General features: G+C 40.8%; 1 protein-coding gene across 4 annotated transcripts in view; it reads left to right on the plus strand.

The window, feature by feature from the left end:
* Window positions 1–23,263, plus strand: part of CD2AP (CD2 associated protein) — a 246,503-nt gene that overhangs the window by 204,002 nt on the left and 19,238 nt on the right. For 3 of the 4 annotated variants that reach the window (XM_082251739.1, XM_082251736.1, XM_082251737.1), the window contains exons 12-15: window positions 1,202–1,400; window positions 2,958–3,094; window positions 15,046–15,167; window positions 22,477–22,569. In XM_082251739.1, the coding sequence (XP_082107865.1) occupies window positions 1,202–1,400; window positions 2,958–3,094; window positions 15,046–15,167; window positions 22,477–22,569 (551 nt within the window). The remainder of the gene's footprint in view (window positions 1–1,201; window positions 1,401–2,957; window positions 3,095–15,045; window positions 15,168–22,476; window positions 22,570–23,263) is intronic. The other variant, XM_082251738.1, reaches the window with a different exon arrangement.

Here is a 23,263-nt window from a genome sequence, read left to right on the forward strand (position 1 = left end):
CACCCTGTGGTGGGTGGGTGGCTGGCACCCTTTGGTGGATGGCTGGCTGGCACCCTTTGGCGGATGGCTGGCTGGCACCCTGTGGTGGGGGGTGAAATTGAAATTGAATAAAGGCTTAAATAAAAAAAACTGGCTGGCAACCTGTGGTGATGAGTGGCTGGCACCCTTATTCCATTAAGGGTCAGGCTCCACCTTTTCCTGTTAAGGCGCATTTTACTTGAGCGCTTAGTGCTTCCTGGGCTTTTTGCCATCAGGTATCTGTGCTTCAGGTTTACTTGGCGGCTACCTGGTCGTCTGTTCACACCTTTACAAATTTTATAGGGTGGATGTGCTGGCATCTGCAGATGCATCTTTTGGCCACAAAGTTTTGCAGGCTGCTGTTTAGGGGGCCTTTTGGCCTTTCTTGAGGGTATTTACTGTTTGTTTTCAGGTGGGCCTCATCTGTTCTGATGAGTCCTGTGTGGCCTAGTTGGCTATGGTTTAGCCTTGGGGAATTATTTTTCTGTTGTTCCCACCCCTCATTTTATGGCACTGCTTTGGGACGTCCCTACTGATATGCATCAGAGAACTGCGTCCGTCAATGAACAATAGAGAAAACTGGATTTTTAACTTACCGTAAAATCCTTTTCTCTGAAGTTCATTGACAGACGCAGTATCCGCCCCTCAATTTTGAGTTGGGTTGGTATTATTTTCTCTGACACTGCTTTGATATAGAACTGACATCCTATGCAGGAAGAGAGAGGGTATACTTTCTGCCCCATGTCCTACTCCTGTGGGGGGCAGTATAACCCTACTGGTATGCATCAGAGAACTGCGTCCATCAATGAACCTAAGAGAAAAGGCTTTTTTACAGTAATTCAAAAATCCATTTTTTTTTTTTGCTCTGTTTTTGTTCATAGCACAAAAAATAAAAACTGCAGAGGTGATGAAAAACCACCAAAAGCATCAATTTAGTTTGGGTACAGTGTCTCAACTACGCAATTGTCAGTTAAAGCAACACAGTGCCGTATCGCAAAAAATGGCCTGGTCACGAAGGGGGTAAAACCTTCCAAAGCTGAAGTGGTTAAACTTGTCCTGCCTAAGAGCAGGTGGTTCAGGACACCTACTGTTGCCTTTTTTAGATTCTGTGAGCTTCTTAAATTTCACTTTGTTACTGGATCCTGGCTAAGCCAATTGCTCTTATTTTGTTGTATTGCTGTAGATGAAAAGCCATCTCTTGAGCCTAAGCCATCTGTGGATCTCAAGCCATCTGTGGATCTTAAGCCTTCCAAACCAGCCGCACCTCTGGTACCTCCCAAGAAACCCAGTCTTGTAAATAAGTCAAACAGTAATCTGGTCAAACCAGCAACCATCCCACCCAAGCGACCGGACAAGCCATCTTTCTCAACACCTCCATCCAAGTAAGTCTTTTCACGTGTGTGACTCGTAAAGGGGGTCTGTGTTCTAAGAAAACCCACTTTTTTCATTATTCTAATTAAATAATTAGCACTGATCCCAATACTGTTTGACAGGTTGTGGTGGAAAATAGGCCCTGGGGAAATGTGTTTTCCAAGCATTGTATAAAATCTAAACCCAATCACTAAGATACCAGTATTCCTCTTTAGGCAACTCTGGTCACTTAGTAATTCAGGGAAAACTATTTTTCTCATTTTGCACCCAATGTAATTGGGAAAGTTTGTTGGGCATTAGTGAAATTTGGCACATTTTGATGACTAATTGAGATCAGCTGCTTATTCAACAGCCCACCCTTTAGGATTCACTAATCTTTATATATATATATATATATATATATATATATATATATATATATATATATATATATATAATATAATTTAATTTCCATACCATTGAGGATGTCCTTTAATCAGCAATTTGCAGCTTAGAGCAACATTTTTCAGATTCCTAAGCCAGAACATGGCATATTACAGGTACCTTGTGTCTAACCAGCCCAAATTATTTATGGGGCCTTAACTTCTCTGGACCTTTTTTGAGGTCAGAGGCAGGTTTCATGTCTCATGATGAATGTTTTCAAATAGACTGAACTCTCAATCTTTAAAAAAAAAAACATTTCCGTGCGGTATTTACTGTATATGCCCTCTACCACAAAGTCATGACAAAGCGGTCACTCTTTCACACTTGGATTCCCCATTATTCATTCTGCATTATGAAAAATCCAGTGAATGGCCCTGGATGGGCAGTTGCCTCCCCAAGAATGACAGCTGGAATGACGACATGCTCCTCCTAAAATGGTGTTTTTTCCCAGGACTTGAGAATTTCCTATCAGTATGTCAAATGATCTCTGCCAGGATCTGAAAACCACTTGCAGCTGCTTTCTTCGGTAGTGCTTTATACTTGTCAAAGGGGATGCATTAGTATTTAAACATGTAGGTGAGCAAGACTAAGCTATTCATGCCTAATTTTCAGTTGGCCATAAACTGCTTGAATTATGGCCAGTTCCTGCTCAGTTGTGCCAAAATTCAAGCTTTGGGTCGCCCTGCAAGCACCACCCAGTTTGACAAAAGTCATTACAATTGACTGAAACATCTGGAAAATTACTGACTTAATAGTGACTGCATCCTACTACTTGGGTTTGCCTGAATAAAGTAGCTGGCAGTGGCGATTCCTTCATCCATCCATTCTCCATCTTCACATGGGTGGGTGGAATAGATTGATGTGCAGCTTGCGGACTGAACAAGAGAAAATTGAGCTGTATATAGTGGTCTTTAGTGCACCCGAATTACCAGATATTAGGATTTGTTTTCAATGTATTGCTGACCTCTTGAATATTCTATCTGACCATCTGTTATCCTTACCCCCTGGATTTAATATTTTCTGGATTGCTGACCCTGAGCAGGAAAGCCAAGTCCTTGCCTGCATCCATGCTCAAGGTCAGTGAATCAAAATAGTTTGAGTCCTGTGCTGTCAGTAAATCACTTTGTGCTCTTGCTATATTTTAGACCAAATGGGGAGTCCCCTCGACCAAAGTCAGAACCAGAGCCATTCAGCAAAACAAGAATGGATCTGGAGCAAATTCTAAGCCGACCAAAATCTCAAGATGTAGAGCCAATTGTAGTGAAAAGCCCCAGAGAGAATGGTGAGTGTGACCAACATGGAAGAGCTCACTTTGTCCATGTGTCTTTGTGTTTCATGTCATACATACCATCTCTGTACGTTTTCTGCATGTTTTTGTGTCATCACTAAAGGTACATGTATGTCAAAAGAAAAAACAGGTTTGTCATCGTAAACCTCAACATGTAAAAACTGGAACTCCACCAGAACATTTTGGAGGATGATATCAGCTAGGAAAATAGTCAGAGGTGGGATTGTGAAGAAGTGTGTGTCTCGCTTCTGGTTGTATTACTGGGATGGAAAGTGAGGAACGGTCTCCTCAGCTGGTACACAGAGAACAGAAGATAATTATGTAGAACTGGACCATGTGGTACTGGTACACAAGTACCCGATTATTCCTCCTTTAGTTTATTCTCAAAATGTAATGTTTTATTTCAAAAACTGTAGGGAAGTAGTGTGTTAGCCTTACTTATAGAGCCTATCGCACACCTTTTTAGTGTTTAACTTTTATTAGAAAAAATAACAATCTAGTTGCTATGAGCAACAGACGTTTATTGGCTCCACAATTAGTGTTGCTATGAGCATTATAGGCATTCCTTTATTATTTTTTTTTAAGCCATCCCTACCTAACCCAATGGATAAATGTTGCATGGTGCCATGTACATTTAGCCTGCATGTGATATCAATTTAGACACTTCTGAGAGCATTGACAGTTAAAGTGGTTGTAAACCCTTACATATACCCAGTGAAGTGACTAGCCTCAGTTGATACATAAAGATGAAACAAATCTTCCTACATAGGTTTTACCTGTTTATCTACAGCACTCTTCTATGCAGCTGTTCAAATCACACATTTTACACAGCATATCTGAGCTTTTGTAGCCAGGGGGCGGGGTCCTGACATAACACTGCACAGCATCGGAAGGAGAGCTGATTGTAATCTGGGACATGAGTGGAGGGATTGGGCACGCTTCCTCTATACAGTCTCCTAGGGAAACATGCACAGCTTAAGCTGTCCATCACCTTCTGTGTGCTGGGGGGGGGGGGGGGCAGGTTCTCTCCTGGGATTGCTTGGTGTTGAGATAAATAATCAGAGGTGTACCATGCAGATAGCAGAAGTAGGAGATTTGGTGCTTTGGATTGAGGCAAGTAAACGCTAAAAGGATATGCTTTGTTCATTTTTTTCGTCTCAGTTTACAACCACCTACACTGATTTTTGACCTGCAGTTGACTTCATTCTGACCTTATTTGAGTGTTTCTACGCAGCCTCAATCTGCTTGTAGTTGCTTTTTCATTCCTATTGACTTGTATAGAGAGACAAACCATTCCAATGCAAATCCAACCCCATCGACACAGACCCTAAGGTAGCTGAAATGCTTCTCTGCAGCTGAAAATGTTATGAGGCTAGTCCAGGAGTTAGCACATCTTAAGGTAAAATGTTCAGTTTGTGTGTTAAGCAAGAAAATGTCTTTAATGCTTTTCACTTCATCTACCTTCATGCCAGTTTCGATTCACTTTCTTGATTGGTTGTGTCGATCAATATGCATCTGTCATTTGGTGCAAAACAGGAAAGGGTAGGTAAAATAGGCTTTTTTTTTTTTGCAGAAGTTAAGGCTATACAATACCCCATCTTTTAAATGGTGCCTCCTCATTGCTCTCATATTCTTGCATAAAATTTCTTGTACATAGCAATGTAAACACCTTTTTGCAATTAGTCAGTTGACTGCAAAGCTCCAAAAAGTGTGCCTGTCCATGTGACTGGTGAACATTAACTCTCAGGTCCAGCAATAACTTGGAGCTATAGAAGCCGGCATGGGTGACCTCATTGCTCTAAAGATTCAGCAGTGTTGTCGGCCTAGCACAGAGACATACTCGCCAGAGCTTTGATGTCATGTGACCACATAGACAAAGCTTACAAAAAGGTATTTACATTTTGTTTAATAGGAACAATATTCTGAGAATATAAGAGCAATGGGAGGCAGCATTTATATGGTGGGACATTGTACAGCCTTAAAGGCGAACTCCAGGTTTACTTTCAATTTAGGGCAAGTTCGTTAGAACACAGTGCTGTATACCATATGTAGCTGATAATAGTAGTAGAGTGTGTGGTGCAAGTTCAAATAAAAATGTGACCATATTATAAATAAATAATGCTGTGTAAAAGTGGTGCAAATCAATCTGAAAAGGGAAATATAAATATTAAATAAAAATTTCCAGAAATTATCAGTCAACAGAAAAATTTATAAAGAATATTCATAGAAAAAATTACAATGTGATACCCTGCTGGACAGTGATCCCAAAAAGTGCTGCAAATTTGTAATTGCAAAACAGCTCACAATATATATTAAAAAAAATATGGAGTGTTTGAAGGGGGTTGTTAAGGCAGTGCTCCGATTCACTGCCAGACCCTCTGCTAGGATAACATGTAGTATATACACTGTATGCCGTTTTGTAAAATTAATATTTTATATACCTTTTTTCTTCTCCCCAATCAGCGGTCACTTGATTGCTCATTGCTCTCTTTCTCCAATGTATGTACTATGGAGGGAGGGGCTGAGATCTCCCTCTGATGTTTGCTGGGCAGTCAGTCATGTGACCTCCCCGTGTAGCATATACATCAGAGGAAGAGAGCGACAAGCAGTCACGTGACCGCTGATCAGGGAGAAGAAATAAGGTGTTTAGATAGTGAGAGTTACAAAACTTCATACAGTGTATACTACAGGTTATCCTAGCAGAGGGTCTGGCAGCGATTGGAAACAGTAGGGTTTGCACTGCTCGGAACCATGCTAGAAGGGGAGGGAAGGGTGGCTCACACACAGAGCTTACAGGCAGGGAGGGTAGAGGGAAGGAGGAGAACGACACAGGAGAGAGGGAGGCACGTAAACTTACCACGGTGTCAGGGCTCAGCAGCCATAATAAACCGTGGTCAGTTTACAAGGGCAGAACCAGGCAAGATTAGCCTGGTATTGCAGGTGATAGAAGGGACCAAATGACACAGCACACACACTGTGCTGTTATTCATGCATAACTTGCTTTTAAGCCCTACTGAGTAGTGAACCAAGTTACAGTGCTGCAAATAAAATACCATACAAAATTCCTTCAGATGTGTATTTGCAAAGCAGCAGCACACACATACCATATGAATTATAATATAGAGTGTTTTTTACCTTACTGCAGGGGTCTTCAAACTATGGCCCTCCAGTTGTTCAGGAACTACATTTCCCATTATGCCTAGTCATGTCTGTGAATGTCAGTTTTACAATGCCTCATGGAAGGTGTAGTTCTGCAACAGCTGGAGGGCCGTAGTTTGAGGATCCCTGCCCTACTGGGTAATTAGCGCAACTTCCAGTGCTGCAAATATCATACAAAAATCCACAGGTGATTATATATAGTAAAAAGAACCAAAAGGTCCAGTGTCAATATGTGCAATTGAGCAGCTTCGGGCGTGATGTGATTCCACTCCAAAAACATTCCGTGCTCCACCACTGTTCAATCTAGTAGCTTACCTGAGATGAAGACACTTTCTTTCATACAGGTCACACAATGCTTGGTTTACACAATGTTCAATCTTCCTCTGCGCAATGTCTTTGTGCAGAATCGTCTCCTCAATTGGTCACAATACGTAATAAAGATCACCATAGTGAAGTACTTTCTAAAAATACTGTTTATTAAATAGCAACTCACATTTAAAAAAATGTCAAGGCATAAATCGTCTCCAAAGGAGCAAACAGCTCAACGTCCGGTCTCAGCCATGACCGTAAGTGATGCCACCTGGCTCCTCCCGATGTGTTGTGTCACCAATCACGTGACTTCCTGGCTGGAGTCGGGTGATCACTGCCAGGAATATATGCACAGCATGTTGCTATAGTAACGTCACAACCACCATATTTCACAATCAAATAATATGCTGCACATGGGTTGATAATCCGGTAGGATACGGACACACAAAACTATTGGCGATTGTGGGGGACTAGTCTTGGGTAGATGATGGACTGATAAATAGTGTCCTTAGTCATAATAGGAAACTGACAACAACATATTAAAATACCAAGCATCATAAAAAAACTACATAATAAAATGCTGGATAAAGGATTCACCCAGATAAAAAAAAAAAAATATATATATATATATATATATATATATATATATATATATATATATATATATATATATGTGTGTATGTATATATATATATATATATATATATATATATGTTTCAATCACAATATGCAACCTCTAGTGGATGAAAAGTAGAATGACACCCTATAACCACAGGAACTAATGACCAGCAATAAAGTGATTTGTAAAGTTTTGTTTTTTTCTTTTTGTTAAAAATAACTTGCGTCATACTAACACGCTCTCTGAAGTGGTTTTGTAGAAGCAGCCCAGATTCCCCCTCTTCTGTGATCCTGGCCTCTCTCTCCTGTTGAATGCCCCCACAGCAAGCAGCTTGCTATTGGGGCACCCGAGCCACAGCTCCCGGTGTCAATTCAGACACTGAGCCAATGTGTAGCCCCACCGCTCTCACTCATCGTTGGCTCACTGAATTTGACAGCAGTGGGAACCAGTGGCGCCGCACTGCCGTCTCAGCCAATGAGGAGCGAGAGTCTTGGGCAACCGACACACTCCTGCAACATCACTGGAGTGAGATGGGGCTCAGGTAAGTTTTAGGGGGCTGCTGCACACAGACATTTTTTTATCTTAATGTATAGAATGCATTAGGATAAAAAAAAAAACACCCTCTGACTTTACAACCACAATCTTAATATACATAACTATATACCTTCCATTCTCAAGAAGTAATAGGAGGGTTAAATTCCCAATCATGTTATAATGGGAAAATCCGAAAGGAAAAGGGATTTTACAGATGTAGCTGACGCCACATTTAGTTTATACAGTGCTGACAGTGGCCACATCAGTTAATTTAGGCCAGCTTGTCCCATATAAACTATGTAAAGTGAAAGTAAACCTGGAGTTTGGTTTTAACTTCTAATTTAATTAGTTGCTACCACAGTGTTAATGTAGGCACCCCAAGGTGTCTGCACATGCGGTACTTATAGAGATTCTTTGGGGGCAGTAGGACCTGGGGGTGCTTTGCTATGCAAATACCAACCTTATTTAGGAAGCTTGCACTTTCTCTTTTATCCTGCAGTTCTCCAATGTTCGTCCTTTTATTTGATAGGATTGGAGGGAGAACATTCACCTTACAATGTGGTAGGGAAAGTATTTTATCAATGCATGAAATCAATGCAATTCAGGTAATAGTAATCAGCTGAGTGATGTTACTGCTGGTCTATAGCTGGCATAAAATGAATCCCAAGGCAATGTCTATGGTTGTCAGTGGTAGCCCACATTCATAGTGTTACTGCTACTGATCTTTTTTTCATATACATTTTTCACAGAACATGCTTGCTTTCTTTTAGATTAGGCTGTGCTGCATTTTTCACTATAGGGCCACTTTAGATGATCGGTGCTCTTCACAGCACAACAAAGCTTTTCATCCTCTGCCATCTTGTGGTTATTAATGGTATGACATTTTTTAGACCTTCAAGCTTGGGTAGGGGTGGTGATTACGTAGCAGTCTGTGTTCAGTCCAGTGTTTTAGAAACCGGTTATACTGTGAGATTCCCACAAGTCATCACCTGTATATTTCATTTCTTATTTGTTCTTTGCTTGTAATCTTACCTATCTTGCACCGTATTTGCTTTGCTTTGTATCTAGTGTGTTGTGTTGTTTGTTAAAGCCCATTTGCATTTTCAATATTTGGAAAACACTTACTTTTATATTTGTTGCTAGTTATCACATAGCATAATATTTAAAAATCGCTGCTTTCATTTTTACTTGCAGATAAATCCTGCTACAATAGCTCCATGGAAGGGATTCCTCCATCAACACAGTAACGTTGTTGATGGGGGAATCAAGCGATTTTCTTGGTTGCAGGAAAGGAGATCGCATCATCTATGGCCTGCGTAAGGCTTGTACATTGCATGTTAATTATTAAAAAAAAAAATACCACTGTCCCCCAATTGCACATTGCAATCTATCTTGAATAAAACAAACTGCCTATAGAGTCTTATGCATTATAACCTGCTTCAGAGTGTAAGATCCTCATCCTTAGTAGGTGGCTAATAAGACTTCTCTGTGTGAGGGACACAATCTCTCTGTGAAGGTCCTACTTGTCTTCCCACTAAGTGACAGCTAGAGCTTTCTTATCAACATTGGTCATGCTCCCTTCGTTTGGAGGGGTGTATCAGTTCGCTGCAGAGAAACCGCTGTTTCCACACAGAAATCATCTTTCTTCTTTTTAGCCAGCAGCTCCAGGGAGAGTATTTTATACAGGCCCTGGAGCTCAAATAACAATATAATAAATGTTAGACATTTTACAAGTTGTGTATTCCTAAGTCAACAATTTTACTGAATTTGAATGAAAATACAGTTGGCGTTCAAACATAAATAGAAATATAAAGCTAACAGTAGTTACTTATTTGCATCTTCCCAGAAGGATGATAAGTATAAGCCTGCTCCACACCCCCAAAAGCTTTGCACAGAATGCACATTGCTAGCCATAGCTAGGCCACATCGGCACAGAAGACAGTTTAGATATCCTGCCCATTGATATGGCACAAAGGTACAGCATAGAAAGCTTCCATAAAGACTTCTATAAATGAGGCCTATTCAGTATTCATATTTTGTTAAGAACACAAACTACATTTAAGCACCTTTCCTGTCTAGGTCTAGTATAATTTCCCTAAAACTATAACCATTTTCTAGAGGGAAAAACTCTTAATTCTGGCCACAGTTTTTAGGCAATATCAACATTCCTAATTTACAACCGCAGCAAATCATTAAAAGCCCAACTCCTGGCAAAAATTTTTTTTTTTTTTTTCTCATGTGGTGGGGCTGTGTTTGTACTGCATGGGTTAAGTGCAAATTTTTTCCTAGGGGAGAGGAGAGCCGAGCGATGCGTCTTACCTGAACCTCTAATCCTCCCAGCACAAGACCAGTTTGGCACCCCCACACTCCAGTGGTCTTGAATAGTGGACTGTTCCTGAGGTCGTCATGCCCAGAGCAGGTTCCATAGACCAGGAACAGTCCACCGCTAGACTCTGGGGGAGCGCCATTTTCTGGAAGATTAAATGATCAGGCAAGTATAAGCTTTCTGCTTACCCCTGGATAAAACAAGCAGTTAACCCGTGCACTGCAGGCACACCCTACTGCATGGGAACATTTTTTTTACCCCAGAGTCTTTAAAGTTTTTAGGAAATCCGCATTTGATATTTACTGCTGAATTCTTATTACAGATCTGGATGACATGGTTCCAGGTTACACCTATACACAAAGCTGAATAATAATTCGTAGATAATGGAGTCCATTCTTCTTGTAGGCATATGACCCAATAAGTTTGCAGGATTTATTAGATGCAGACCTAGTGCTGGGCGTTCTTTTTAGGCAGTCCACCTAATGCACACACTAATTATGCAAAGAAAATGTTTTAAGTTTTAACAATAAATTGACAAAATAGTACTATAGTTTCATCTCAAATAGAGTACCATATGAAAGTAAACGTTACAGCAGTCCTTTCTGTGCCCATGTGATATCCTGGCTGCAGGTAATGGGTGATTACACTATATGTATCTAATACCGCAGCAGCATGCTCAGACTTTCTGCTGCTTCTGCAAATGTTTCCTTTTTTCTCTTCTTTGCAAAGTTAATTTTGTTTTGAACTCTTTGTTCTAGACATTCCTCTCCTCGACTTTACTTTCCAGATTTTGTTTCCTCTCCTGTTTGCCATGTATCCCTTCTTTCGTGTCAGGAACTTCCCCTACCCTTCTCCATTTTGGTAAGAGCACATTATCTCACAGCAGTCTGCAGTGTCAATAGATGATCTAGCCAGAAAATGTAGTACAGATATTAGACATTACCGAATAGAGGCTTTTAGTCAGAAGCAGTCACTTGCCAGATTATACAATCCTCTCTGCTTTAGTTATACTCCAGGAAAAAGTCTAAGCACTTGGCCAACATATAGATTTATTGTTTACCTATTAAAGGATTTGTCACTTTTGTCAGTCATTCTTGTGGTATACACACACCTCTGCTAGTCAGATCAGTCTGCTACTTTCTGGTTACTGGACAGAGGTAATGATGCCGATTCACTGTCTAATGAGATTGAAGGTAAAGACACCACTCTGAACCAGAAAGGCAAATCAAATGATCAGGAACTACTCATGTGGCTGTGCAGTAAGGGAAGATGTCGAAATCACATTGGGTGCCCATCGTCACATATCCTTTGGCAGGTAAAACCGCGAACATGTTTGTGTTTCAGCTATATAATTGGCTTTTGCCTAGAGTATTACTCACCTGAAAAGGCCAGGGTTTGTTTATGCTGCAGCTGCCCCCCCCCCCCAATATAAAACTCAGTGAAAGCAATAAAATGATAAAACATTTCAGGAGAAATACTCAATTTTCCTCCTGGCTGCTGCCCACTTACTGTTGGTGCCATTGGGAAAGAAAGCTGAGAAACCCAAATCTCTCAAGAAGACACTCCAGTACTGTGCAGGAGGACATTCATGTGAGATTTGGTTAGAATTTTTATTTAAGAGGTGGTGGCTGCTGCATAAGGAGACATCTTTTCATGCGAGATTTGCTTTAAACGTGATCTCAAGGTTTCATTTAACTTTAAAAAAATAGTTTAGACCAAGCTAGGCCAAACTATTTACTTCGTTGCAGCAGCTGTGTGGCTGTATGTAGCCAAATCAGACATCTGGTAGATCTTCCATGGAATGTCAGTTTCACGTATGCAGTGGTGGGGGGGGGACACTTAATAGTTGGATCAATCACCAGCTTCTCATTGATGTGTGAGGCTCCTGTGATAAGTTCTGCCTGCAGTAGGTTGTGCCTCTGCGCCCTCATATAACCATTATGAAGGTGCTGCCCTCTTGTGGCTGGATTACCCAATTGCAAGTAGTATGACCTGGAGATTTATCCAGAAACCAAGCTCCTATATAAACAGTTTGCAAACACTGGGCTTTTTAAGATTTTCGTGCATCAACTCAAAAAAACACATACGATAGCTAAAAATATCTTTTAAAAAAAAATTTACAATTGCTAGTAGTTCTAGTTAGGTTTTTTTAAATGTAATAAAAGATCTTTATTGTACATCACAGGATTTCATAATTCTAACTACTTGGGTTTTGCTGCCACCTTCAGGTAAATGGATAGTGGGAAAAAAATGCAATAAAGCCCCACCCACACATGACCCCTCCCAGCTTAGAAAAACCTCACTTTTTAGCTAATGTGCCCCTACCTTCTAAAGTGGTTTCTTCATTCCACTTTAATCATAATATTGTTTTGTCATTTTTTTGTCCTAAGGAGAAGGTGCTTCTTCACAAGGGTGACCTTTTCGATCTTCTGTTTCTAGTTGAATTTGGCAGCTTTTTCCCCCAGACCTGTAGTATAAAGTGCACAGTCCCTCTTTTCACAGTCGAGGCCCATTCCACCAGGAGTGTTAGATCTTCCTGGGTGATTCAGCATCGAGCTTCTGTTGTTGAAGTTTGGAGTCTGCTACCTGGTCTTCTCTTCACATGTTTACTATGTTCTAGTACGGAGGTGTTTGTCACTCTGTGGACGCCAGAGATGGCTCCATAGTGGGGTTGTCCCCTGTTCTATCTTTCGGTTTTGGGCATGTTTCTGTGTTGCCCATATGTTCATTGTTTTGGGATATCTCAAGTACTTGTGAATATGATGTATTCTGTATCCTGGGGTTTATGACTAGGTTTCTGGTTAAACGGTAAAATCCTTTTCTTGGAGTACCTCACAAGACTGTTACTCATTGCTTGCTATAAAACTGAGTTTTAGCTGAGTTAGAAGGTGTTATGCCTGTTTTTTTTTTTTTAGCTAGTCTCCACCTGAAGGTGGCTTCATAACCCATGTAGTTCTGTGTCCTTTAGCTATTTTATTTGTGTTCTTTGTTGATAGATGGCACCCTAAATACATAAGGTATCAGCGCTGCTGAACTATATAGTCTATGTTGGGCAATAAAGTGTTAATATTTACATACAGGATTATTAGCAAACAGATTAAATATAGTGCTCTGTGCAAAAAGTCCTCAGTGCTCCCTCTTGTGTCCCTACTCACTGGAATAATGTGAAAAATTGGCATCTAGTGCTATGAAAGCACTATGGATAATGCATGGGATCCTTTTCCTCCTCCTAGGTTTACTGGATATATGACGTGTGTCAAAAAGCCTTCTAATGCACGATGGGGGACATCCCGTCTCCTTTTGACTCCCATTGGCAAGTTTCATAAAATCGAGAGAGAGGTTCTCATAGCGTAAAACTGTATATTTTATTAAAACTTAAATGGATCACACTTACTGGGTAAAAGCAGTGTACAGCATGAAAATCTTGTGGTGTTCGCCACGGTGGCGGCGTGAGTTCCAACCACCGGTAGTGACGTCAGGGTCCTCCACTAGGCAAAGTGGACTAACGTCTGACGTCCCTACCCGTGGCTGGAACGCACACCGCGGCGGCGAACACCACAAGATGTAACTTAATATCACTTCTGAGATAGGACTTCTTGCAGAGAGCACTTTACGTTATTCTGTTTGTTGATAATCATGAATGTAAATATTATATTATAGCACTTTATTGCTCAACACAGACTATATAGTCCAGCAGTGCTGATACCTTATTTGTTTATTTTTTGAGAGTTTTACCTTTGTAATCAGCAGCAGACACAAATCAGTTGTTTCACTTTACCATTACTACTCCTAAGCGCACACACATTTTAGATGGCACCTTAAGTCTCAGTTTTTGCACATTGTTTGTGGCTGCATTACATATGAGCAGAAATCCGTTAGGTGTACGGGAAATGTTAAGGTTTTCTAATGGTCTCATTCCTCATGCCAACAACAATATAAAAACTGAGTTGACCTATAGTTCAAGGTTTACATTGATTCTAAATGCCAGTAAATAGCTATGTGCAGTCTGAAAGTTTGTTTTGTGAGCCATGTAGAAGGTTTCAGTTTTTAGAACTTGTAAGATCTTGGTGTATTGCATGCCACAGTGTTCATTTTGGGAGAGAACATGGTAGTCAGAGGGGTCTGTATCTAAGACCGTATAATATACAAAACTGTCACACATGCCTTTATCAAACTCTTTACATTTAGATGTCCTATCTCTCCTTTATTTGTTTCCTTTTTTTTTTAAAGTTATACTGATTTTTTATTGAGGACACATCTTAAACCATTTAGCCTAAGTTTTTTTTTTCTTGTGACTTTCTAATTCTTTCTAATGGCTTATTGTAGCAGGTACTGTGATTTGCATCCTTGCCCTTGACCTTTATCCCTGATGTTCCCCTGCATCATATTTTTAGATCATTTTTTTTTTCCAATTATATCACTAAGATAATTTAATATCGTAGGTAGTAATTTTCTTGATCTTCTGCACATATACTTTTACTGTGTGATATGTGCGTATTGTTTAAGACCATTTTTTTTCTGAACCGTGCACACTTGGTTGGAATATATGGGGTTTTTTCTGTTCATTGGAGCAACATGGTAGGTCACATTGAGCTGCTGACATAGACCGTTGTAATGTCTCTACTGCACAGGCGATTCAACTCCCCGTTGTGCCACTGATTGTAAATTCTGTTAGAGATGGCAGTAGACCTGACATGCTACCTGAGTTTTTAGAACCCACAGTAGTCTCAAACAGTTGCCAAATACCCCAACTTCTGTAGATCAGAAGCTGCCTGTATAGAAAATCCTTAACTCTCTGCACAGATGATTGAAGACGAGAACAAAATATCTGTGCTTCCCAAAGTGTACTTTCAGGCAGTATCTTCTTGGTATGCTGGTAATTGTAGTTCTTCAAGAGGAAGAATGTCTCAGACATTGAACTGATGCATTATCTACACAAAGAAAAAAAAATATGTATCAATAATGTATCATTTTATGTCTCTTTTCTGTCTTCCTCAGCTTCCTCAGAGCTAAGTTTTGATGAACTTTTGCCTACCTCAGAAAATTTGACTCATCCAACTGCCACCCGACCAAAGATGACCGGCAAGAGGCTACCTGGCCGCTTTAACGGTTCAAGTCCTGTAAGTACTGGAGGTTGAATTGTAGGGGAGAAATTGCCACAAATGCCTGGATTTGATAGGCCAATGTATAGTGGCCTTTACCCAATCACAAGTTATTTTTGATGATGTGACTACACCAGGGCTTCACAAATTTGCTTTGAATCTAGGAGACAGCTAAAAAAGTTAGGAGCCAGTTTTTTTTTTTTTTTTAACAAACAAATCTTATTGGTGGAACTTGTAAAATGTTCCTTAAGGTGAACTTATCCTTTTTGCACACGTTTAAAAAATCATTTTAGGCCTGAAGGTTACATAAAACCCCCAAAGATATATTTTCTGAAAGCGAAAATTCTAGAGAATAAAACACAATATTACCGTAAAGGTCTAGGAAACACAGGTTTTGTAAAAAAAAAAACCATTGCATTTAAATTAGGGGGCACAAAAACGCAATAAATTACACAATTTATTTGTAAAATTAAAAAAGCCGAGGTTGCATCACGTAAATGGATACCCAACATGTCAAACCTTAAACATGCCAGTACCCCATCATATTTTCCATAAGCAGCACTTTAAAAGCCCCCTATAATTAGTTTACTGTTATAAAAGAGGTCTGGTGCTAGAACTATTGCTCTCATTCTGGCGTGCGCGGCGATATGTAACCTCTGTATCGCAATCAACACTTTTAGAAGTAGGTGCGTGAGTTTACGTTTGTACGTGCAAATATGTGGGGGGTGGGAGCCTCAATTATTTTTTGAGGGGGTAATTTTATGTGCTTGGGTTTAACTTAAATTTCTCTTTTGTTCATTGACGGACACAGCTCCTGATTCTTAACCATTGGGTTATACTGCCCCCTACAGGAGTAGAACACTAGGCAGGAAAAGGTTGACTACGCCTACACCCACACTCAGCTATAGGCACTCAGTTTTTTTTTCTGCCAAGTCAGGAGTAAGGACCTGGTTCCTTGCTGGGATCTTTGGTCCTGGCATTTTTTTTTTCCTTTTAAATAGACGTTTTTCTATCTTTGTTATTTTGTTCCTGTGAGAATCTACAATCAACTGGCATACTGGGCGATGGACTGGATAATCTACATCCAGGGGGTCCCCCCACTCCAGCCAGCGAGCATGCGCAGGCCTCAGCTCCACGTTAGGTCGGCTGCAACATAGCCCCACTGGATGGGGGCTGGCCTGCGGTTTACACGTCTCTCAAAGGCACATACGACCTGGTCTCGGCCTGAGTCGCAACGTTCTCATTGGCCGACAGCCACCCACATCCCAATGGAGCGGTGGTCTGTTAGAAGCTGTGCCCACCCTGTTCCTGATATGGTAAGTAGCTGTCCCCCCTCTACCCATGAAGGGTTTTTGGGGTAGATGTGGGCCCCTCCCTGGGACGGTGGGACCTCTGAGTCCCCCCCAGCCCTATAAAAATTCAGTGGTCACTGTGTGTCTTCAGCCCCCCCACTCCCCTCCTTGCTGGTTTTAACGATTTGGCTGTTTAAAGCCAGATGCTAAAGGACAGAGGTTTGAATCAATGATTCCTACGCTTTGAAAGGCTAGAAAATCTACCTCCAAGAAAATCTACCATCGTACTTGGAAGACATACATTGCATGGTGTTAGTCTCTTGGGGTTCTACCTCGCTCCTTTTCGGTGGCTTGCATCTTGGCTTTCCTCCTATTATCAAGGGCCAGGTTTCGGCCTTGGCGGTTTTATTTCAAAGTCCATTGGCCACACATTCCTTGGTGCTGACCTTTATCCAGTGTGGTCTCGATTGCCGCCGTGGGACCTCAATTTGGTGTTGTCAGTTCTCCAGAAACCTCGCTTCTAAAATATTTGCGGGGTTCCCCTGCTTACATTGTCCCAGAAGGTGGCCTTTTTGGTCGCTATTACTTCTGCACCCAGGTTGTCGGAGCTGGCGGTATTGTCTTGTTGTTCATCTGGTGGTTCACAGAGATGAGGTGGTTCACAGAGATGAGGTGGTTCTTCGTCCCTGTCCGTCGTTCCTTCCAAAGGTTGTCTGGTTTCCATTTGAATGACGACATTGTGTTGCCTTCCCTATGGCGCAGGCCTAAACATTCTAAGGACATTGCCTTGCATTCCCTGGATGTGGTTCGGGCAATCAGGGTGTACCTGGCAGCTACGGAGTCTTTTAGGAAGACTCATTATTTGTACTTACGGATGGACCTTGGAAAGGATTGACTGCTTTCGCTGCGACTATTTCCAGATAGATCAGACAGACAGTGATTCAGGCCTATTTAAATAGGGGTCAGTTTCCTCCTTTCCCTGTTAAGGCACACTCTACTCGACGCTTAGTGTCTCCTGGGCCTTCCGTCATCAAGCATCAGTGATGCAGGCTTGCAAGGCAGCCATCTGGTTGTCTGTGCACATTTTTATAAAGTTTTATAAAGTGGATGTGTTGGCATCTGCGGATGCTTCCATTGGCCGCATGTTTTTGCAGGCTGTTGTTTGGAGGACCTGGTCCTTTTTGAGGGTGTATTATTTTTATTTATTTTTTTTTCAGGTGAGCTCCAGTTTTGGATTGAGCTCCATGTTACCTGGCTGGCTATAGTGAGCATCGGGAATTTTTTTTCTGCAGTTTCCCACCCCTCATGTTTGACACTGCTTTGGGACATCCCAGTGGTTAAGAAGAATCGGGGGTTATGTCAGTCAATGAACGAAAGAGAAAATGGGATTTTTGACTTACCGTGAAATCCATTTCTCTGATGTTTGTCGGACACAGCACCCACCAATCTGCGGAAATTGGCTTTCTTCTGACGCTGCTTGTAACAAAACTGAGTGCCTATAGCTGAGAGTGGGTCTATACCCCCTGGGGCTGCCCATAGACATAGTCAAGCTTTTTCCTGCCTAGTGTCCTCCTGTATGTGGCAGTATAACCCAATGCTGTGTCCGTCAATGAACATCAGAGAAATGGATTTTACAGTAAGTCAAAAATCCCATTTTTTTTTTTTTTTACTATTAACAAAACTTTTCTTTTTACTTAACTTTTTACCCTATCACATTTGTGACAGGTTTTCTTTAATGAGACATCCAGGGTCTAGAAGACCCGGGATGTCTCCCCTGTGCTCCACTGAATGTAATGTAATGCACATCGTTTTGCATTACATTCTTTTCCGGCCTTGATGGTGGGGGGTGTAGGGAGCATTCGGGTTTCAGCCCAGGCACAAAGACAAAACTTAACCTGACCTAGCGCCTGGGGTTTGATGAGCCCTGGACTACACTGAGCTAACCATTTCTTTGGTAAATTTTAAAGAAGCATGGTTAACTTGCCCCCAATCACCTTGTACTGCCTTTAGTTAGTAGTAACCCCTCGCTGGTCCTTCCTCCTATGAAACTGTCAATACCCAGAACTTCCAGTTATGAAGGAGCATGTGACCTGCATTCTTGTGACAGTGCTCAGGTCTAACAGCCAATCCTGAGCACAGTGTACCAGTAAAGGAAACTAATTTCAGACTGCATCCTGCTTTTGTTTCTGACCTGTAATTAGTTTTAATGGGAGGGAGCCGATTTCTCATGATTGAAGAGTCTAGGGAAAGTTCTTTGCTTATAATGCTTGTGTCTTTCATGCTCTTGGTTTTCATCCATCTTCCCTTCTCTGCACTTCACAGAAGTAATTTTGTCTCCACATTTTTTGTGGCTCTAGCCACTTAAAAGCAGCATGTTTTTGAGTACTTTATCAATATAGACATTGTCAGAAGTTCTAACTCTTCCCGCTTTATCAATGTGTTTTTGCTTTGCTTGTGTGCCCATTGCAGAGATTTTTCATCACTTCCTGTTCTGACTGAAACTCCCAACTATCAAAATGCCATTTTTGCAAATTGTGGGGAGGTGGCAGCTAGGCAGGACAGGAGTTTGCCAAGAAATTGCCCTTTTGTAGTTAAATTTTTGTTTTGGGCGTTTGTAGATTGCCCAAGGTCCTCAACTAGTTAAATAAAAGAAACAAAAACAGTGTCCCTGGGGAATTTGAGTGGACCAGGCTGGAAAGAGTGAGTATAATAAAGGGAGTATAGAGAGAATAAGTAAAAAGTAGCATTTATTAATCAATTTAAAATTACAAATCACATGTATGAAGATAAAATGTCAAAGAGCATGATAATATAAACACGTTCAAATATTACACATATCCCGGTGAGGAATGTAGGTCAGAGGTTCTTGAAACGGGTAAGTGTATCCAACATGTTTCGGAATTTGAAAATTCCTTCAGGGAAAATGTACACAACCATACAGTCACCACATCAACATCCAAACGGCAGGATGCATGTGCATAGATCCTTGCGACAATGAGCCAAAGAAAATTATATAGAGGAGCGAGTATATATGCAGCCATTCAATAAGACCCGTTAAATAAGGCCCACTTATGTTGCACCGATGGAGAAAAAGAAGTGAAGAGATGTAGAAAGGGGCGCTTTGCGTGATATAGCATACAAGGGGGTATATATAGGCCCCCCTACGTCAAAGTGGTCCTAGGAATCCCCACTGTTGGTCCCGTCTGCCCCAAGAAGCCGTATCCACGCAGTGGTCACAAGGAGCACATAAGGAGGAATGGTTCAACACCCACGAGAGGGGGAGTATTATCCAGTATAGACCGACACAGGCTCCGCTGCAATGACCCAAGGGTAATTACCCTTCATTATACAGTGATCATTAATAAGAAAATCCTGATCACCTCCCCAGAGCAGTACAGTGCTGACAGTATGTGTAAAAAATGAAAAATTTAAGAAAATGTTTTTATTTTTATTCTTTTACACATACTGTCACCAGTCAGTGCCCCTGATCACCGCCACATCAATTACAGTGTCCTTGTATGTGTAATTTATGCTCCTTGAAAGTCCAGAGGTGCTTCTTGGATTTTGGGTCCCTCTGTGGCTAAGCTGTAAAAAAGAGACTCATACATGTGGTATCCCTGTACTTGGGAGGTATAGCAGAATGTGTTTTGGAGTGTAATTCTTAGTATTATTCCTATGCTGTGCATGAGACATAACTTGTAAAATAACTTTGTGAAAACAATTTTTATTTTATTTTTTTAAATTGACAATGTACAGCTTCAAAAAACTCACCAGACCTCTTACTAAATTGCAAAAAGGGGCTATTTGGGGGGTATTTGTACTGTCCTGGCATTTTAGTGCCTCAAGAAATGAGATGAGCCGTCAGTATATCAGGACAGATTTTCAAATAATATATTCGTACCATTGTTTGTAGACACGTTGACTTTCACACAAACTAGATAATATACTCTTATTTGGGTTATTTTTACCAAAGAAATGCAGAATACATTTAGAAAGAAAAATGTATTTTTCAAAATGTTTACATAGCGGAAAAAAAAAAAAAAAACAGTGGTATCATAAAATGTCTCAAATTATAAAAAATGTCATATGAGTACAGCGTTGCATGACTGAGAAATTGTCATTCAAAGTGTGACAGCACTGAAATCAATAAATTGACCTGGTCAGAAAGGGAGTAAAAGTATCCAGTATTTGACGTAAACTGAGAAAATGTACCATTTTAAGAAATGGGGGGGGGGGGGGGGGCAAGGCTCATTTATAATCGTCTGTTCCAAAGTGGAAAACATCTGTGGTCAGACTAATCAAAATTTGATGTTCTTTGCATCAACCATGGGCACGATGTCGTCTGGACTAAAGAGGAGAAGGACCTTCCTTTTTGGAAGGCTTATCAGCACTCAGTTCAAAAGCCTGCATCTCTGATGGTATGGGGGTGCATTAGTGCATATGGAATTGGCAGCTTGCATATCTGGAAAGGCTCCATCAATGCTAAAAGACATCCTGGTTTTAGAGCAGCATATGCTCCCATTCAGACAATGTCTTTTCAGGGAAGGCCTTGCATATTTCAGCAGGACAATGCTAAACTGCATACTGCATCTTTGACACCAGCATGGCTTCGTAGTAGAAGAGTCCAGGTGTTTAACTGGCCTTTCTACAGTCCATACCTTTCACCAGAGGTAGGGACTTGAGTCACCAGTTTGAGGACTTGATAATTGCTTGACTAAAATTAATAAAAGACTCAACTTGAATTTGACTTATTCATGACTTTTGAGCTGTTTGGGCATTCAAAGTGTTTCTTTAATATGCCAAGAAAAAAAGCACTAAGCAGTTTTGTAAATTTTGGAAATAAAACAAAACCTTTCCTGACCACTGACTTTTAACTGATTTAAAGGTGAAAATTGGGGTAGATCAGTATTTTGACTTGATTTGTGACTTGACCAAAATAAATGACTTGACTTGCTTGACTTCTAGTAGGGACTCGACTTGACGTGCTTGCTTTTCGCCCCAGTAACTTGGGACTTGCTTGAGACTTGAAGGTTAAGACTTGTGACTTGCACATGTGTGTCTTGCGTGTCTGCCTTTCACCAACTGAAAGTACTCAACACATCTTGAAACGAAAAATATAATGAAGACTCAGGATTGAGCAGTTAGAATCAAATATCAGGCAAGAACGCGACAACATTCCTCTCCCAAAACTCCAGCAAATGGTCTCTTCAGTTCCTAGACATTTACAGGGTGTTGAGACCTGTTTCTGCTATTAATTTCAAAATTGCCTTATTTTCCTCTTAAAATGGCACATTCTCATTTTAAACACTTGATATTTTAACCGCTTGCCGACCACCCGCCGCAGATTTAGTAGTGACACTGGTCCCCCCCCCCAAAGTGTCAATGTCCCGCTAAAAATTGCAGGTTGCTGCCACTACTAGTAAAAAAAATAAAATAAAGTAAATAAAAATATACATAAATCTTTCCCCTAGTTTGTAGACGCAGTAACTTTTGCGCAAACCAATCAAAATACGCTTATTGCCGGGGGGGGGGGGGGGGGGGTTTCCAGAAATATTTAGCAAAACACAAATTGGCCTAAAAGGATGAAAAAATTATTTTTTTACATTTATTTAAAAGAATGTTATATAACAGAATGTGGAAAAAAAATATATATGGTTATTATTATTAAAATTTTTTTTTTTAACAATTGTCGCTCTTTTTTTTTTTTTTTGTTTGTGGCGCAAAAAAATAAAAATAAAAAATAGCACAGGTGATCAAATACCACCAAAAGAAAGCTCTATTTGTGGGGGAACAAAGAACATCAACATTTTATTTGGGTACATCATCACATTACTGCGCAATTGTCTAATAAAATAATGCAGTGCTGAATCACAAATGGCCTGGTCATTAAAGGGGCAAATCCTTCCGGTCCAGAACTGGTTAAGCAGGGCTGGAGCTGATGAATGGTTCAGAGAGTTGAGCTAAATTAATGCAAAAACAGTAATTTTGACCAGAAAGCATGGGAAACTAATTTGGGTAACTTCTGCTTCTTTTAGCAGGCTAAACCTCAGACTGAGATCCAGAAGGTACCAGTGCATCATGAAGAGGAGAATGAACGTGCCAAAACACCCCCACTAGAAATAAAGAAGGTATTTCATGCTGGATGCCAACATTTCAGAAATTAAATGACACTGAGCTGGTTTTTGGCTTTGGATTTGTACACTGCTCAAAAAAAATGAAAGGAACACTTTTTAATCAGAGTGTAGCCTCAAGTCAATTAAACTCCTGGGATATTGATCTGGCCAGTTAGGTAGCAGAGGGGGTTGTTAATCAGTTTCAGCTGCTTTGGCGTTATTGAAATTAAAAACCAGTGAACTAGATGGGCAACAATGAGATAACTTCCAAAACAGGAATGGTTTTACAGATAGAGGCAAATTACATGTTCTCTTTCGTTCATTGACGGATACAGCGCCTGATATTCTTAACCATTAGGTTATACTGTCCCCCACAGGAGTAGGACTCTAGGCAGAAAAAGTTTGGCTACGCCTATGGGCAGTCCCAGGGGGTATGCTCCCTCTCTGTAATAGGCACTCTGTTTTTGTTTTGTTTTTTTCTGCGTAGTCAGGAATAAGGACCTAATTCCTTGCTGGGATCTTTGGTCCTAGCAATTTTTTCTTTAGATAGAATTTTTTTTTCTCCTGGTTTTTTCCTGTGAGATCTACAACCAACTGCCGGACTGGGCGATGAGCTGGATAATCTAGATCCCCAGTGGTCACCCCAGTGTGGCCAGCGAGTGCGCGCGGAGCTTGGCACTGCGCTAGGTCGGCTGCGACACAGCCCCAC

The sequence above is a fragment of the Pelophylax lessonae genome (assembly GCF_965119305.1).
Source record: "Pelophylax lessonae genome assembly, chromosome: 3".
In the NCBI taxonomy this organism is placed as follows: domain Eukaryota; kingdom Metazoa; phylum Chordata; class Amphibia; order Anura; family Ranidae; genus Pelophylax; species Pelophylax lessonae.